Source organism: Artemia franciscana, unplaced genomic scaffold, assembly GCF_032884065.1.
Source record: "Artemia franciscana unplaced genomic scaffold, ASM3288406v1 PGA_scaffold_58, whole genome shotgun sequence".
NCBI classification, from domain to species: domain Eukaryota; kingdom Metazoa; phylum Arthropoda; class Branchiopoda; order Anostraca; family Artemiidae; genus Artemia; species Artemia franciscana.
Window position 1 is genome coordinate 1,225,823 of NW_027062698.1, and position 19,965 is coordinate 1,245,787.

Genomic DNA, 19,965 nt, shown 5'->3' on the forward strand with positions numbered 1-19,965 from the left:
TCCTAAATGGTCTTTTGCTCACCAATGTATTCCTAAGTTAAGCAGTGACACCTTCTAGTTTTGTAACCTTATTATTTCAGTGTGCATCCCTGTTCATCCACAGTTTATGTGTATAAACTGTGACAATAATAGGGACAGCAAATGACAGTTTTTACTAAGAATAAAAGAGAAAATGTGGAGTAAGGCGTAACTGAAAAGATACATAATTATGCACAAGTAACAAAAGAAAAAAACTTACAAGAGAAGCAAATGCATCTTTTTTGGCTAAAAGGTCCACGATCTCTTCATTATAAAGCTCTAAAAATTGGCAGTCAAATTCAAATCTAACACCTTCTTCTTTCTTAGCGTTGGCCTGATCGAAAATTGATCTAATAGCACGTGTTATTATCCCAGGTAAGTGATATGGGGACTCATCCTCGAATCCCGTTCCCATTGTATATGTCTTGCCAGATCCAGTCTGTAAGAAACAAAGTATACTATAAGCACAAGTAGAAATTTAGCATTTTTGTAGATAACGGCTTTGAGTTTCTCTTTTGAATTTCATTCTGTAATTTTCATCAGTATCGATAAGGAATCATTAAAGAAATTTGCTATCTTTATTCTTTATTTTAGAGTGTAAATTAAAAGGAAAGCTGTAATTTATTACAACTATTAATTAGTTGCATTAAAAAGCCTCTGCAAAGGGCTGCCTCGAATTATTCGAGGCATTATTAAATTAATAATGCTCGAATTATTAAATCGGAGTAATTTCTGTTCGTTTTAAGTTTTAATGTCGCTCCTTACTTTCATCTAAAAAACTTGTTTTTTTTGTTTAATTACTAAAAGAGTTCAAACTTCACAACAATCTATCCCTCAAGTATGAAATTTCCATCCACTAAGGTCAAAACCTTCCTGGTCCATGTTATTTTCTGTCTGAGTCAGTCAGTTAGGCATCTTCAAAAAGCCCTTATTCAATTGGGTGAGTCTTTTAATTTTGGATCAATTTTTTTTTACTGGATACCTTTAACTATAGAATAAATAAACTGAGAATTGAAGTATCAAAAATATTCTTTTCTAATCTCTAGTTAATGTGTTGAAAAACTGAAACCCCCATTGATACTGGTTAGATGTGTCAAGTTACCCAATATCCCTTGACGTATGTCCAAATAGTGCCAAAACATAGTATCCTTCTCATTAACATACCAAATTCTGAATTATTTCCAGATTAAGAATTTTTCTATTCTAATGAAAGACAAGCTCACAATAACTGACAAAGTTTTCTTTAGATTTATACTCTGAGTCTTGTTTTTCCAATGATGCATTTGCTGCCTTTTGTGGATTTTTGGCTTTTTACCTTATCTTACAATTTTTGCCAAGTCAGTTAAAAACATGATCAGTGAGAAGATAATGTTGGCTAGGTATTCTACTGTTATCCTAAAGATAAGTTTGTACAACCTGAAAATACCAACAGAATTGGATTAGAGAAGAGAGAGAAGAGAAGTTTATTATTAAATACAGGACAATACAAAATCCAATTCAAAATTGAATTACAATACACTTATTCCCCCTCGAAAGGCTCCATGGCCAGGGATACAAGGGGGATAAAAAAAATACAAGCAACAACTACAATATAAGCAATATATATAAGGGGGATCAAATCCATAGAGAACATACCTGAGGCCTAGGAGTCAAGCACAGAGAAGACAACCACACACCATGAACAGAACATAGGGGATATCAACTCCTCAGAGGAAAAAAAATATTCTATTTTATTTTTTATTAAATGATCCTTAAGAAACCTTTTTAAAAGTCCCAAACGAGTGGCATCTCTGTAATGAAGAAGGAAGTGAATTCCAGACCTGTTGACAAGCAATGAGGGGATTGAGATCTGATCAAATAGTAGGGGTAGGCGGAATGTAGATATCATTTGAAGAACAAAGGCTGTATGGAGCTAAATCAGAGATAAAAATTGAACCTCCGCACAGCAGGTAGAGAATTTCTGCGGTTTTACCCCGGTTGAAGACGGGTTGGTCGGGTTCGAGGTAGCCCTCCTCCCAATCAGCCTAGTACACAGCACCTAGTTTTTTTCCAAGTTAATTATGACTAAATATTACTGCCCTGAGTGTAGAAACCCAGCAACTAGTGGGACAGTTCAGTGCACCAAATGCGGTCAATGGTGGCATCCTAAGGGTGCAAGGATCACGCTTGGAGCAAGAGAGAAACTACTGGTATGGTTGTGCTTAAATTGTGACTTCCCCACTTCACCTTCATTTACTAGCGGTATGAAAATTCTGTGCAAAGTTACGCCACAAGCGAGCCCTAGACCTAGACCCTTTGTCAAAAGCACACCCATAGTCATACCAAGGAATTCTAATCCCAAAACTAAGACAGTAACTAGGCCCAGCAGTGAGGATAAAACTCCATGCACCAATTGTTCTGAATACGTTAATGAAGTCTCAGCTTTAACTAACAGATGTTCCGTTCTTGAGAATAAACTTTCAGCTATTCAAAATGAACTATTAACCCTAAGAAATGTCCACGAATCACTCCAATCTGATTTACGTAACCTTCAGAACTTAACTGACGAAAAAACAAAGATTATTGACACCCTAATGATGCAGTTAAATCAGTTGGGAATCCTTTCGCCCATGCCACACGTGAAATTACGCTCGTCTCCCTTTAGCTCTGAAATGACTCCGAGCAATCAGATTTGTAACTCATTAAGTGACGTAACAAGTACATGCAGTGTGAGAATGATCCTCGATAACGAGATTCAAGGAAGTGTTAAATTAGCTGACGTAAGGTTAACTGACGAGAATAAGTTTCGTAACATTCAACCGACTGAAGATGAACCGTTAATTATTTTCGAGAAAATAGTTCAACAAAAAGTTAAGCGCAAGCCCTTAACCAGTAAGGGACGTAATATTATATGCAGGTTTTTTGTGAAAGAGGCTCCCAAATTTAACAAGATATGTCGGTATCTTAATGAAAGTGGTTTCTGTAAGCACAGAAAAAAGTGTCGTTTTTTGTATATATGTCCGCGTTTTAATTCGAAAACTTGTAGTAATAATGAATGCAATTTTGACCACGTTGATTTATGTTGTGTTTTATCATGTACTGAAAAAGAATTTTTTTCGCGCATGAGTATTGCGGTACATCAAAAAGACGTAGCTCCAGTCATACCAATCGACAGGAAAATGCTTTTCTGGATCCGAACCCGGCATCAAAAAACTTAATGGGACGAGGGTTACGAATTCACAAACATCGCGATTACACCTCTTGCGGACCTGCGTGGCCTCCCTTACCAACAATCCCTCCCGTACATCAACATACCCCCAACCAAGCGTGTGTTGCGCCTTCTTGGTTGGTCGGAATGTTTTTCCCAGATCCGCTACCTCAGCATCATCAACTTTTCTATCCCCCACAAAAGATAACGTCCCCGAGCCCCCCGACAGTGTTTCAAATCCCCATACCTCCCCCCTCCTGTCCACCCTTACAACCCCCACTGGCGAGGGGACAATTTCTTCCGTTTCAGCCGCAATTCCAGTACTGAATAAATTTGAGCCCCTGGTTGGTGTGGGTAATCCTGATGACAGCCCCGCCCACCAGGGAAACAACATATTCTTACAAAGACCTACAACGAGAACATCAAACACCACTAAGGTAAAGTATTATAAGTCTGATGTTTTTTCCTTCCCTAGGTTTATTTACGCAAATGTGATGAATTTATAAAAATACGACCTGATGACCATCCACTGGGGAAAAAAGGTGGCGGAGTTCTTATTTATGCCAATGAAATTTTAAAAGCAGCTAGACTTGATGTCCCTTTTTTAACTGAGTACGACGAAATAATGTGGGTCATTCTAAAACCACGACGTCCTCCCCGGAAATTCACTGGTATTTCTCTCTGCGTGCATTATTACTCGCCGGGTCATACGAGTGAATACCGCCAAGCATTCGTAGAAAAGCTACAACTCAGTTCGGATTTTGTTTTGGGCAAATACCTATCATACGGAATTTTTATGACGGACGATGCCAATGAATTAAAGCTCCATCACCTGGACGCCGGAATCGGCCTGAAGCAGCTCGTCAATTTTCCCACAAGCAAAGGTAGCACCTCCCTTGACCGAATTTCCACAAATATACACGAATTTTACAACATACCTACGACCGGGGCTCCGATTGGAGGAAGTTACCACTTTTCTCTTGAACTTAACCCCACCTGTTCCATTAAAATCGATTACACTACAACTGTAACTATCTGTCGAACAATCACAAATAAGGGACTTCTGACTTTTGGCCAATGGTTAAGCTGCGAGAAATGGGAAAATTTTCAAGATGCTAAAAGTAGCAACGAAAAAGCTACTATTTTCCAAGAAACTTTGCTTAAAAATTACAAAGCCTGTTTTCCTGAGAAGTCAACCAAACGTTTCTCGTCAGATCGACCATATATTACACAAGAATTTAGGAAAATGGTAATGCAAAAGACATGGCTTTTCCGTCATGGTAATACCCAACAATCCAGCAGGTTGAAAAACAAACTAAGAAAAGTCACTCGAAAACACGTGAACAAATATGTAGAACGTAAAGTTAACCATCTGTTCGAGTCCAAACCAAGCCAGTGGTACAACCGAATCAAAAGGATGACAGGCAAGGTGGAAAAAAGAGTCGATTTTGGCATTGATGAAGATGACGTCGTAACAGCCAAATCCCTTAATAAACATCTGGCTAACATTGTGCAATCCCTCCCGCCTTTGCTGAGCGTGGAAGCACCCATCCCAGGTGTTTTTCAAATTAAAAAGGCTTAAAAGAACAAGCATTACCCCTGTAGATATTCCCGTCAATCTCATCAAAGCATTTCCAGATTATCTTAGTGGCCCCCTAACACTCCTTTTAATCAGGTGACAAAAACAGGTGAGTATCCATCAATTTGGAAAAATGGGTTCATTACACCAATACCAAAAAAAGATGCGCCCAATGATTTTTCGGGTGTCCGACCGATCACTATGACACCCATTTTTAGCAAAGTGTATGAAAGTTTTGTTGCAGCATGGCTGAAAGACCGTATTCTGGACAAAATTGATCCGAGGCAGTTTGGAAATATGCCAAACACATCTACATCTCATTACTTAGTAAGTATAATTGACAATATTTTGCAAAAACTCGAAGAACCAGATCCATGGATTAATCTTATTGCAATAGATCTAAGAAAAGCTTTTGATTTAATTTGCCACAATATTCTTTTAAAAAAATTTCTTGGACTAGGTGCGTTTCATTCCTTGTGCGTTTAATTGCTAGTTTTCTTTCTAGTAGATGTCAACGGACAAAATATAAGTCCACCTACTCCAACCCACTGCCCATTTTTTGTAGAGTTCCCCAAGGTACCCTCTTGGGACAACTTTTGTTTCTTGTCATGATAAATGATTTGGCAACAACACTGGATGACCGCTGGAAGTATGTCGACGATGTGTCACTCATTGAATGTTGTCGAAAAAATCTACCAAGCAGAGCAGGTTCACTAATGAATGACATATGTCAAGAGGCAAAGGTGGACAAAATGACTGTCAACTTTGATAAATCTGTAATTTTAACAATTTCTTTTTTAAAATCTACGCCGGTTTTTAATCCACCTATTCCCAGCACCAGTCACGTGACCAAAATTAAACTGCTCGGCGTTCAGATCTGAAGTGGAACAGACATGTTGATGGCATGTTAAAAAAAAGAAGCTAATTTGGCCATCAGGTCTCTGAAGCTGTTGGCTCGCCATGGAATCCCTACATCACACCTCCTACGCATCTATTTCTCTTTTATACTTTCCACACTTGAATACTGTTGCCCTGTATGGCATTTCAGGCTGACTAGGGAACAGTCGGACCGGGTTGAGAGGGTGCAATACCGGGCCCTCCTAGTAATCTCAAAAGCCCCAAAAGTAGCGTACATATCCCTCCTTAATCAGTTTCAACTTCAAACCCTTCAATCTCGTCGTTTAAAACTAGCCCTATCCTTTGGCAATAAAATCTTGTCCAGGCCTATACACCAAACTATCCTCCCGCCCTAACATCAACCGGCACGGGTAAGGCCACTCAGGGCCGTTGCAGAGCCTGTGCCAAAACTTCAACCTGTGACTGTGTCACATACGCGTTATGAGCTTAGTTTTGTGCCCTCGTTTGTTAAGTTGTTTAATGCTGGGTCAACTTTTTAATCCGGATTATTGTTGTTAATTGTATGTATTATAATTTTGTGCATACTTGTCGACTTATTTTCGTGCGAATGTGACAATTATTTTTGTTAATTGCATATATTATAATTTTGTGAATGTTAATTTTGACTTGTCGACGGATTTTTGTGTGTGCCTGACAATAAAAACAAATAATCGGCTCTGTCTGTCGCATATTTTTTTTAAATAAAATGAATTTGAATTTTCCAAAGAGATTTTGGAAGATTGCTGTGAAGCTGACGAAGACAAAAGAAGCACAAGAAATAATGTAAATAGACTGTAGACTTAAGAGCGGAGTTGGTGAGGAACGGTTGCTGTCCATAACCAGACGCCTTGCTTTATTATACATGACAGAAAATGACCGCAGCGTAGACGGATAAGTAGACATCCATACAATGGGGCAATAAGAAACTGGACAATACAGAAAAAAAGAAGTTTCTGAATAAATCCAGAAAATATGAGTCTAAGTTTTCAAATGATACCCAAACTCTGTGAGACCCTAACCATAATCATGGCTATATGGTTTCTGAATGAAAAGTTTTCATCAAGTAGGATACCAAGAAACGGGACCACCCGATTCTCTGGTCTACACAAGAAGCCTTGTGACACCTGAAGATGTGTAAGCTGAGGGAAAGCTAATTCAATTCGAGAAAAAATTAGAAAATGTGACTTAACATCATTCAAGACCAAGTAATTGGCATTAAACCATGAAATAACTCTCTCGAATAATGCCACAAGATTGGACTTGATATCACATTCCGTCTTCCCAATGGTCCCAGGAGTGGTATCATCAGCAAAAGCAACAAGAAAATCTTTGCTAGAAGTATTATTGGAACACGACTGAGCATCAGGATGACACAGCTTGCAGCAGGCCAGAGGCCAGGTGTTTTTTTTTTGTTTGTTTTTTTACCGCCAAAATTGGATCATTAACATAGGTCAGAAACAAAATGGGACCATGAACAGATTCCTAAGGGACGCCATAATATGCTTCAGAAGGGCTCTAGAAAAGCGGATCAATTGAAATAAGCCTACCAGAAGGATATGAATCAAATAAAAAAAAACGCTTGATTTTATACAAATATGCGATAGTTTACAAATAAGAATCCCATGAGTCAAGGAATCAAAATCTTTACAAACATCTAAAAATAAAGCTGCCAGGATATGACCAGAATCTATTGCCAAATGAATGAAGTTCGAGAAAGCGGTACAAGCCTGCTCTGTAGAGTGAATCGTTCGGACTCCAAACTGGAAATCATGCAAAAATTCTTTTGTGTCCAGAAAACTAAGAAGCCTGGACAGCATAGCTTTCTCAAAAATTTTGCTGAAAACATATAGGAGAGAAATTGGCCTATAATTAGCAGGATCTCCCCGAGAACCACCTTTATACATCACTGTACCCTTAGCTTGCTTGAGAGATTCAGGGAAATATCCTTTTCTCGAAAGACAGTTTCACAAGCTTAGTCAATGGTGACAGAATGGCACAGATAACCCTTGTAGGAGTTTGTCTGGTTCTGAAGAGGATGATCTTTTAAGAGTATTCAAAATACAAGCTACCTCAAATTCAGAAACAGAATTCAAGACCATCGACTTTAAACATGAGGGTCCAGATAGGCTCTGAAATCGCAACGAGAAGTTGCAAAGCTTGCAGAGGAAGCAGTTGCCTTCCCTATATTAGCAAAATAAGAGGTAAGCTCTAGCTGAACATCTGCATCTCCTTGGACAGTTTTACCATCGAGTATCAGTTTTGATGGAACTGAAGGCAGAGGAAGAGTAGGTCTAAGAACTGAATTAAACCATGTCTTCCTAACATCCTCCACATATTCAGAAAATTTCCTATGATAATACTGAGACTTTGTCTTCCAACGTAGAGAATTAAATATACTCCTATAGGCCTTGAATCGTTCGAGATGAGCTACAGATGATAAAGTCTTGTAAAGCTTCCACAAATAGTTTTTCCTTTTCCAGCTTTTATGGAGACCTGAAGTCATCCATGGATTCAGTAGTGCAATCCATTTTGAAGTATAGGGCACTGGACTCTGATTGCAAATTTCCATGATTCTTTTTTTTTACTAAATCATAAAATGAATCAAAAGAGCTGTTAAAATCTGAATCAGAAACCAAACTATCCCATGGTAGATCAGCCAGACGAGAATTAAGTAGACTTGGCTCAGTATCACCAAAACAGAAAAATGTGAGATTAAATGATGATGCTATACCCTGCGCTTGATCAGCACTCTTATATCGAGAAATAGCAGGAAAATGTTCAGAAATATCACTAACCAGCACCAAATCATCTAAGACATCTAGTGACAAAAAAATATTGTCAATAACAGACGCATACGTGTCAGTAACTTGGGCTGGTATACAAACTGAAGGTAGAGTACCCAAAGAGAGCATCATTGACAAAAAATCAATAGCTGAAGCAGAATTTTGATCCAGCAGGTTCAGGTTAAAATCACCTATAAGGATTAGTTCATAGGGATGTTTTTGGACTGAGTCCAAAACTTCTTCGAGAAATTTCATAAACGAAGGAATAGACCCATTGGGGGATCTATAAACCAAACCTACAGCCAAATACTTTTGCATTGATTTAATCTCAATAAAAAGGGATTCAAAGATTCCTTCCTCATTTCTGCTCAAATCACTTCAGACATTATATGCAAGATGAACTGCAATATAAAGGACAAGGCCACCTCTCGCCATATGTTTCCTATTCAGCCTCTCCATCCAATATCCTGGAATATCTAAAAGGATATCCTTTTTTGAATCCAAGAAAGTTTTACATAATCCTATAACATCAGGAGTTCCATGACTAACGATCCATTTCAGCTCATCAAAAGACGAGCAAAGTCCCTGAATGTTAAGATGAAACACAGAGGAAATATCATTTTGTTTAGAGGAGGCAGAACCATTTAATTGTAAAAAATCCCTACTTTTATAAGCTCAACTATTAATAATATTTTCAATATCTAAAAGATTATTTTGTAATTCAAGTAAACATTCCCCCAAAGAGTTGATACCAACCTGGCCACTAATAGAAATCGTCGATTTACTCATGGTGGATGGCAGTTCTGCTCCACGACCAAACCCACCAGACCAGAGGTATAAGGAAAAAAAAAATCAATAAAAAATAATATAATTTATTTTTACTAAAATAAAGATACTTTACTAAAGGCACAGCAAAAGCACAGACAATGTATTGGAAACAGCAGATGTCAAGGATACAACAAGGATCCCCATATGAAAGGAAAGAATCAACCCATGAAAACCTAAATTCTCATAACAAAATCTCCCCAAATGTCATATTGCCATAGCCTAAACCTTGCTTTGGGAGACATGGGAAATGTAAGGGCTTGTGATCTTGTTTAAAAGTCCCCTTAACATTCCATAAAAGTGTCAACTTAATACTCATAATGATTCTTGAGATAAATATAGATATACACAGATAAGCCCTTTTGACAGCTTGGATGCACCTTGGATGATCCCCTCAACATATCCTGAAATTTTTCAACTTAATAAACTTTAATCTATTATAAGGGTTTGCATATAAACCCTTTTATTAGCCTCAATGTACTCTACCATTTTGACATACAGAATGCACCTTGGATGATCCCCTCAACATATCCTGAAATTTTTCAACTTAATAAACTTTAATCTATTATAAGGGTTTGCATATAAACCCTTTTATTAGCCTCAATGCACTCTACGATTTTGACATACAGAATGCAGTTAAATTCTTTAGATTTAGTTCAATAATTTTAGCTACAATAGTGGAAGTTGCATAGTATTTGAAGTCCCAGTCACAAATTGCAATAGTAGAAGCAGCACTAGCAGTGGTAGTTGCAGTTAGAAGAGCAGCAGTTTCAGTATAGTGGTTGCATTTGCAGTTGCAAAGTTGTTGCACTTGCAGTCCCAAGTAATTGCAATCATAGTTTTAAATTGTTGCTTTTATGAGCAGTAGCAGCCACAAGTAGTTATGGTTTGCAAATAGTACTCAAAGTAACAAATAGTTGCCATTACAGATGCAAGTCATTACAGTTTTAAGCAGTTACACTTTCAGTTGCAATTAGTTGCAGTTCCAAGTAGTTACAATTGCAAGCAGTTGTAGCTGTTAGTAGTCACACTTACAAGTAGTTACAGTCCTAGTTTACAGGTATTTGCAATTTCAGGCATAATAGCAACAGTAATAGTGGTTCAGAGAGTTTCAAAATTTATACCGTTTGCTGCTCCTAAGATACTGCCAATATGTCCTTTTGATAACCTTGATGAACATAGTGCCTTTTGATTAGGTGTAACATACTTCTCCATATTCCCTGAGGTTTCTCCTTGATACCCTTAGCATTATCTGAGAAACCCAGGATCAAACATCCCCTCATTTCTTTCCCAACAATAAATCCTATACATAGACAACTCGCACATTCCATAATTTCCCTGGATGGTAGGGGTGTGATAACCCTGGAGGCATAATTTTTAGATTTTTAACTATTTTGAACAAATCAACTGTTTTGGATTTTGAGAAGTGTTGAGGCAGGCATCTAAAACTACAAGGGGGCATTTTCCACTCTAAGCTCTTTTCAACATTGCCATAAAGTTTCAACTTAATACCCTCAGCCATTCCTGAAATATTCTTAATGAATTCTTTTGACAACCAGCACACACATAGAATGTTTTGAGTTTTTCAACATCCCCTTCATCATTTCCTGAAAGTAGTTCCAAGAAGAAGTAATTATAGTCACAAGTTGTGGCAGTTGCAGTCATAAGGAGTTACAGTCCCATTTGCAGCCACAGTGGTAGTTGTAGTAGTGACCCTGAAAGTTTAAAGTTAATACCCTTAGACATTATTAGGACATTACAAATTCCCACTTTTGATAGCCTGGATGCACGCAGTGTATTTTTTTATTTGGTTCAATATCTCCCTCAACATTCCCTGATGTGTTACCTCAGCACCCTTTGTTTTTTGGAAACAGTTAGAACCAAAGATTCTCACTTTCCCAAAGATAATTCCTGCATAGGAACAATGGTCAAATTGAATACTTTATAATTGTTGTTCTGATGGGCTGTGGGGGGCTTGGCACCCCTAAATGCATGGTTATTAAACCATTTGACTATATTAAACCATTTTTCGAAAAATTTCAATCCATGGATAGGACATGTAAACAAGGCAAATGGGAGAGGCTGACTGTTCTCCAGTCACTTTTGAACATGCCCTAAAAGTTCCAACTTAATCCCTTCCTTATACTAAGTGCATCCCCTCCCCCCCAATTGGGAAAAGCGACCATCTTGCCATAGAAATAAAAACAACATTCCTCAAAGTAACTAACATCTACATAAAAAAAAAACCTTCATAAACTATGAGAAGATTAGAATGGATCTCAGCAACATCTCCTGGGATGATGTCCTATTGGGATAATTGGCTCTTTAGAACAACAATGGCAATGCTTCAAGGAATTACTGCTAAACAAAGCTGAACAGTACACTTTGACCAAGCTCATCCCAAAACTGCAGACAATACCGACAATGATAAAAGATACTAAGAAGGAAATTAACCAAAAAAACAGACAATGGAAGAAGTGCAAAAAGCATGCATCCCCAGAAAACAAAGAAGTTTTTTTCAAAGAGCAGGAACAGACTTAAAAAATTAACTTGCAATTTATAAACAACCTTCGAATCTAAACTTGCAGTCTAAGCTAAGACAAATCCAGAGATTTTGGCAACATGTCTCTAGCCAAGACCATAATAGACGAGGCATCAGGAAACTAGTAACTGAGGAAAGTGAAGAAATAACCAATATAAAGAAGCTTGCAAACTCATTAAATCAGCAATTTGTTTCTGTTTTCACCACTGAACCCAATGGTCCTTTACCCTCTTCACCTGAATACATTGTAAAATCCGCAACGGAATGCATCACTCTATTGCTTACAGAGGTTCTCAGACGCTTAAAGAAGTTAGATACTAGCAAATTGCCAGGACCAGATAACCTACATCCCAGGCTATTAAAAGAAACTGCAGCTTTCATAGCAGAACCACTTAGGAGACTTTTCTGTACATCACTTACTTCTAGAGAGCTGCCAGCAGACTGTAAATAGTCAACATTACACCAGTTTTCAATAAAGGTAATCATTCCATGCCTGAAAACTACTGGTCAATTAGCCTGACCTCAGTCATCATCAAAATACTTGAATGCATAGTTAATGATTCAATCCTTAAGCATTTGACAACCAACAAGATCTTGTCCCCCAAGTAGCATGGCTTCCAGTCAGGAAAATCAATTGAAACAAACCGCTTGGAATCATACAAAAAAAATCACAGACCTAATTGACCACAGACATCCAGTTGACCTGCTCCTGCTGAACTTTGCTAAGGCCTTTGACAAGGTTCCTCACAGTTGACTGCACTTCAAAATATCTGCTATCAGCATCAATCAGGCTGCTGTAGACTGGCTGATGAATTTCCTTACAAAGCACAAGCAGAAAGTTTGCTTATTTGCTACAAATGGCAAACTAATATACTCTGATGAGGCCAAAGTAATGAGCAGAATACTGCAGGGAACTGTACTGGGTCCAAATCTCTTTCTGATTTACATCAATGACATATTTAACCATATTGACAATGACATGCACCTGTTTGCTAATGATGCCAAACTCTTTGGTATTGCATGCCCTCAGAGTATCCAGTGCAACATATATAAGCTAAAAGTTTGGACCCAAGACTGGCTTCTACAATTTAATGTAGGAGAGTGCTGTGAATTACACCTTGGACCCAATAACCCAATGGCAAACTACACAATCTACAACTCCACCACCAAAGTAAGAGAGCAACTAGAAAACAGAGCAGAAGAAAGGGATCTTGGTGTCATTATTGATGATAAACCTAAATTTCACAGCCATGTCCAGCATGTTGTTTCCTGTGCAAGCTCTACTCTTGGACTATTAAACAAACCATCAACAGCAGACAGGCATCTATATTTATAAAACTATAGAAGGCTCTTGTCAGACCCCATCTCAATTTTGGCATGGGTCTTGCTGGTCCTTCTTATCAAAAAGATGTGAGGCAAATCAAAAACGTTCAGAGACAAGCAAAAAAAAGCATACAAAGTCTAGCATCAACATCATACAAGGACCGCCTAAGGTACCTCAAACTACCCCAGTCTGGTTTACCAACGCTTGCACAGCAATATAATGTTACTTACAAGCTGCAGAATAAAAAGTCAGTAATCTTTGGCAGCAATCTCAGTGCCAGCCAGCACAACACAAGAGGACAGTTCAAGAAACTACCAAAGTCAAGCTCCTGATCTAAAACTTACCAAACATTCTTTTGGAGAAGAGTCATAAACCATTGGAATCAACTACAAGATTCAACTGTCAGTGCTCCCTCCATCCAGTCCTTCAAAAATCTACTTGACAAAGAGTGGGAGAACAAGCAGTGGAGGTATGACTGGCAGTCATCAACTCAAGAGCACTACAAGTCTGGAAGACCTTGAAGCTCTCAGATGGATTAGGGTAATTAATATACTCAGCTCTCCCTCATATGTAGCTGATACATCCTTTTGACAACCTGTATGCACCTAGAGTATTTATTATTTTGTCCAATATCCTAATCAACATTTCCTAAAAGTATATGCAAGTCAAAGTAATTGCCCTTATAAGTATTTGCAGTCACAGTCATGAGTAGTTGCAGTTGCAAGCAGTTTTAGCTAAACTCACAAGTAGTCAAATTTGCAAGTAGTCACCATTGCAAGTAATCTAGCTCAAAGCTGCAAGCAGTAGTAGTTGCAATCATAGTACCTTACCTATTTATGAGATACTTTGGATATGCCTTTTAGATAACTTGGATGCACTTACTGTCTTTTTTTATTCAATTCAACATACCACCCAACATTTCCCAAAATTTTACCTCAATATCCTTAGCCTTTTTGGACATACCAGGAATAAAACAATATTACCTTTCCTAATAACAAATCCTGAACATGAAAAATGGACAAATTGCATAATTCAAATACCTTGCCATGGGGGCTGTGGGGACATGGTATCCCTTTGACTGTTTTAGGCCCTTTGACTGTTTTGAAAAATGGCTTTCAAAATTTGTATCAGTGATTAAGAGGATGTAAGCATCTAAAAAGGGTAATGAGAGGTAGTTACCCTCCAATCACTCTCCAAAATATCCCTCAGAATACCCTGAAAATTTCAACCTCATACCCTCAGTTGATCCTTAGACATTGCTGATACATGATTTTGGCAGCCACCATATATACACTGTGTATTGATATTGTTTGACACCCTCCTAAACATTTGCTGGAAAATTCACCTTAATAAATAAGCCTTTATGGAGACCCAGATTTAGCTAGCATAACTTACAGTCCTTGCCCAGGGGACTATGGGCAGTTGTATCATCCCTATAGGCATAGTTAGTTGATCTTTACACTATTTTGAACAAGATGGCTATTTCAAAATTCTGATCAAATATCTTTGAGAAAAGGACAGCTAAAAATGGCATAGGATAGGTAGCTGGTTGTCCTCTAATTGCTTTTCAACATACCCTAAAAATTCAACTTAATATCATCAACCATTCTTAAGACGTTCTACTGTGATAAACTAGAGGCACATAGTGTCTTTTATTTAGCTCAACATTCCCTAATGTTTCCCCTTAGTACCCTTAGCCCTTTTGGATGAACCCAGAATCAAATATTACCCCTTTTACTGATGAAAAATTTTGCATGTAAATAATGGGTAAATTGCATAATTTACAATTCTTGTCCTGGGCTGTTGGGGCACAATATTGCCAGATGCATAGTTATTACACTTTTAGACCATTTCAATTAACTTGCTTTTTCAAAGTTTCAATCATTGTTGAGGGAAAGGAGTTTCTAGCAAGGGTAACCAGGGGGCCTGGTTGCCCTCTGATTGCTCTTTGACATCCTGCCCCCCTAAAATTCCAACTTAATACCTTCAGCTGTTCTATAGATATAACTAACATGCTATATTCTTCTGACAACTAACATGCACATAGTGTGCTGTTTTTGTTTAAAATCTCCATCAACATTTCCTTAAAGTTATACCAAGAGGCTGGTGTTGAGGGGCTTATCTGATGGACTGTGAGGGGGGATATATCAACCCCAGAAGCTAAGTTATTAAAACAAAAAGGCTAGTTAAATTTAGTCAGATGTCTTTGGAAAAAAGGTGTATTAGAGGGGCTGGTTACCATCAAATCATTTACTGATGGTTAAAAGGGACACTATAACTTTTAATATCTAATCAAAAAAGCCAGTCTAAGGTTTCTAAAGCCATCCTTTCCAAATGAAGTTGCTCTTGAAAAAAAAAAAAAAAACATGCAATAAAATACTACAGTGAAGCCTAGAAACACTAGTATGTTTTCTTTGAAACTGTCTGTAGCCATCAGTGATTTTTTAGTTCTTTAAATATAACATTTACCCTTAAGTTTTCAAAGAAAACCCTTAGTTTTCTTTGCTGGGGGCTTCCTTCTTGTTAGCCTACCATCAGACCTAAGTGAATAGGGAGGGGGGGGGGGGGTATTTTGCATATTAGGAAGAGAGAGTGATGTAAATCAAAGTGTGTGTATGAATGATTAATTTTGGAAATTTTTCTAGCTAAATATTATAGGCTAAAGTAAGAATTCTTTTCTTAAGATGTTTCCTTCTCAACAGGTCTAATTGTAGACTGATACCATTATCTCTTTTAGAGAGCCTAGATCTACATCTTCTCATTAGAGGAGGGGGGTAGGATATTACTGAACTAGGCTAGAATATGATTTTACAGTATAGCCTAGACTACTTAGAAAGAGCATTAATAACATACACTTTTTATAAATAATTTCTGTCCTAAGCCTAAATTTTCCGATTTTTTGGATTTTATTTGACCATTAGCAAAGCCTGTGAAAAATAGGGGTTGATCACCCCTAAGGAATTTCAGGAGTCTTAAAATGTGGGCTACAGGAATTTAACAGAAATCATACCTAACAGCGACCCGAACAGAAGCATCATCTCCCATTTTAGGCTATTTTCGCTACAAAACTGTTGAATTCACCATTATTCATTGAAATAGCTTGGGCCTTAGCCTGGGTCTTAAAAACGGCTATTTTTTCAAATTCAAAAGAACCGATCCACATAGACTTTTGTTGGAAACAGGCTTTCACTCTCGAATCTTAAAATTCGGTGACAAGTTTTAAAAATTCGGGGAGTTCTCGGGGACAAGTTTTCCAAGATTCGGGGGATATTCGGGGGCCCGTTCAAAATTAAATTTCGTCGCAAAAAATTGGGAGTTAAAATTGGTTATAGCTTGGTTTTCAGGCTCAAGTAGAGCTTGGATCCGCGTAGTAAATCAAGTTTTTAACAGAGTAGGTTTCAAAGCCAAGGTACGGGATTAGAACCCATAGCTAAAAAAGATTATTGTTGATATTACGGACAAAACCTCAAAACTGTTTTCAAATTAAAAAAAATAGACTGAATTACGCTCAGAAACTTTGTTGCTTTAGGTTTTATATTTTCTTTGCTGCTTTATTCTCTTAGCCCGAAAAAGAGACTTTTATGTCATTTATTTTCAAAAAGACGACAAAAATAAAGCTTAGAAAGGCAATAATCACATACAAAGCAATAATATGTGCAAATATTTCTCCAAATTAATTAAAATTTTTCGGGAAGCAAACACGAACTTAAACCAGGAATTTAATAAAAAAAATCACCTGAAAGCAAATAGCAACATTAAAAATTAAAACGAATAGAAACAATAACATAATAAAGGGATCGCTCCTTAAAAACACCCGACTATTCATGCTGAAGTTTTTTAGTACTTGAGCTTCTCATTGTTACATAATTACCGCTTCAAGTAAGTTAACCCGTAGTCAACCTGCGTGTGTTACCCAGGGAGAACCTCCAACAGGTTGACTCTAGTTCGGCATTGTGGAGTGACATACATGCCCGGAGAGGTGTAACACAAATGGGAGACAGTAACAACGGCAATAAAAGGGGTCAAATTAACCTTGACTGGGATTCCCACTTAATTGGATAATCTGTCTTGGCTTTTTTCTACAATTGGCCGTGACTGACTTTTCTCACAACTATTCCCTTTTTTTTAATTCAAAAATCAACGGACTCGGACGAGGCCTAATTTAAAAAAAGGGAATAGTTGTGGAAAAGTCAAAGTCATGGCCAATTGTAGAAAAAAGCCAAGACAGATTGTCCAATTAAGTGGGCAGCACAGTCAAGGCTAATTTTACCCCTTTGATTGCCGTTGTTACTGTCTCCCATTTATGCTACACCTCTCTGTGCATGCATGTCCCTCCACAATGCCGAACTAGAGTCAACCTGTTGGAGGTTCTCCCTGGGGAGCACACGCAGGTTGATTTTGGGTTGACTACTTGAAAATTTTCCTCTTATGCATGTCACTCCACAATGCTGAGCTAGAGTCAAACTCTCATGCTAATTCACGCTGGGGTCAATCTGTTAAGGTTCTATCAGGCTAATTCACGGTGGGGGAAGCAATATATTGACAAATTCGGCAATATATTTAAAACTGATTACCACCAAAGAAATGAATATGAATGGAAACAAGAGTCCAATTCAAAGCCTACAAGGGCCTCCTAAAATCTGCCTCGAATCTTATTCAAGTAAACTTGCAATTATAATCCAAGAGATTTGGGCCAGAAAAAAAATTCAACTGTCTGTGCTTGACAACAAAAAGTGCACTTTAATTAATTAAAATTATGAATTTGCAACCGGAACCCCTGCCGATAATCCCCAGACCTTATATGAGGGGGTCACTATTCAAATGAAAAATAGTGAAAAATGAAATTGTCCAAGAGTGATGGGCTGATCTGAACCAATGAATAGACACTATGTGGAAAGTGATTGGAGACAGCGGTTATATAACTTAACTTAACCTGTATTTTCGACCTATGCATAAACTACAATTATGTTTCGTGAATCGTTTTTACAGAATTCGGACTAAATTCAAACTTAAGCGTAAAGAAAAGGAGGATAACCCCCTTGACAAATGTACAACCAGACGTTCGAAGTGATCAAACAGAGATGGCGAGCAAGACTACGAGGAGATATGACATTCTACAGACAGCGTAACTCTATGCTACAAAAGGACAAGAAAGGCTTCATTGAAGGCAAATCCATTGAGCTTGAGCAAGCTGCTCAAAAGAAAGACATAGGTACCACATTCAAGATCTTGCGTTAGCTGACTGGCCAACACACCATGGCGTCCACAAGCCTGAAAGCAACGAATGGAGAAACCATATACGATCAGTCCCAATGTCTTGGTCTATGGAAGAAACACTTCGAAATACTCCTCAACTCAGATCGACCCAATTGCATTGACCCATTGCTTGTCGCTGCTGCTGCAGAAGCTACTGCTGCCCCCGATGGTGACAAATTATCTCCTGAGGAGATCATATCGACTGTAAAGAAACTTAAGAACAATACAGCAGCCGACATTTGTGGCATAGCGTCTGAGGTATTCACAACCGGCGGCCCTGCAATAATACTCTGGCTGCAGATCGGGTTCAACATAATCTGGATCGCTGAAGTTACTCCATCAGATTGGAAGAAAAGAATCCTTGGGCCAGTGTTTAAGTGCAAGAGCAACAAGACAAACTACAGGAACTACCATAGTATCACCCTACTGTCTGTTCCTGGAAAGCTGTTTGCGATACTACCGCTCAAACGTGCAACAAGTTTCCTACATGCTTTGCACAGCCCCCAACAAGCCAGATTCATGCCAGGAAGATTGACTACTGAGCAGATTCACAAGGTTAGAGAGATCGTTGAGAGGACAGTAGAATTCAACAAAAAATCCTATATAGCTTTCATTGACTTTCGTTTTGCCTTTGATACTGTTGACAGACCGTCCCTTTGGTTAATCCTAAAAGCTGCAGACCTAGATGCAAAGATAGTCATCCTATTGAAAGAACTTTACAGCAGGACAGACAGTGCCGTCCTGGTTAACGAGGAGCTTCTTTGTTCCTTTTCGATACAAAATGGAGCATGAGAAGGATGGGCTACTGCACCTGAGATATTTAACTGTGTCACCGACCACATCCTGAACACGACGCAACTTGCCGACCCTTTCGGCATCAGTTATGCCAGGACGATGTCCGAGCGGGACATCGGAATCTGTCCGATGTTGCCTTCATGGATGATGTAGCTGTCCTTAGTGATAATATAGACCAAGTCAAGTCTGCACTTGAGACACTCTCCTCCACAACTTCTAGAATTGGGCTGCAAATCAACTGGAATAAAATAAATATCAAGCCCATAGAAAAAACCGCATCAGTATCAAATTCAACTGTTGAGATTAAAGACCAGGCTGTCGATTTGGTAAGGCAGTTTACATATCTCGGATCAATTATATCCTCACCTGGCCCACTTTACGCCGAAATCTCAGCCAGATCGACCAAGGTAAGCTCTGTGTTCGGCCAACTCCTGAGAGTCTTCCAAAAATGGCAAATTCGCTGCAATACCAAAGCCCGAATTTACAACGCCACAGCCTCAAGCCTCATGTTGTGCTTATCTGAAACATGACCGATAGCCCAGACGCAGCTAAGAAGGGTCGATGTTGATAAGGCTAGACACCTGCGTCGAGTCGAAGGCTTCAAAAGGTATGGCAAGATCCGCAATACTGAGATCCTGAAGACCTTCAAGCTGGCGAGCCTCTCTACCCAAGTAGAAGCTTGCTCTCTAAGGTGGTACGGCCACCTACTCCGTTTCTCACTAAGTACCCCCGCAGGGATCATCTTGGACATCAATCCCT

At 38.5% G+C, this 19,965-nt stretch overlaps 1 protein-coding gene and 1 long non-coding RNA gene across 2 annotated transcripts in view; one reads left to right on the forward strand and one right to left on the reverse strand.

Moving 5' to 3' along the window:
* The window catches only part of LOC136042034 (uncharacterized), a 39,092-nt gene extending 22,789 nt beyond the window's left edge, over window positions 1–16,303 (reverse strand). The window contains exons 1-2 of the long non-coding RNA XR_010621150.1: window positions 16,166–16,303; window positions 239–457 (exon numbers count right to left, since the gene is read on the reverse strand). This is a non-coding gene — a long non-coding RNA (uncharacterized LOC136042034). The remainder of the gene's footprint in view (window positions 1–238; window positions 458–16,165) is intronic.
* Window positions 16,304–18,411: 2,108 nt separating this feature from the next.
* LOC136042044 (uncharacterized) lies at window positions 18,412–19,203 on the forward strand. The gene has a single exon (XM_065726905.1). It carries the CDS (start codon window positions 18,412–18,414, stop codon window positions 19,201–19,203), a length of 792 nt encoding a protein of 263 aa, XP_065582977.1.
* The last annotated feature ends 762 nt before the right edge of the window (window positions 19,204–19,965 follow it).

Bases quoted from the DNA above. Each gene is read 5' to 3' on its own strand.
- LOC136042044 (XM_065726905.1), top strand. From the start codon at position 18,412: ATGGCGTCCACAAGCCTGAAAGCAACGAATGGAGAAACCATATACGAT.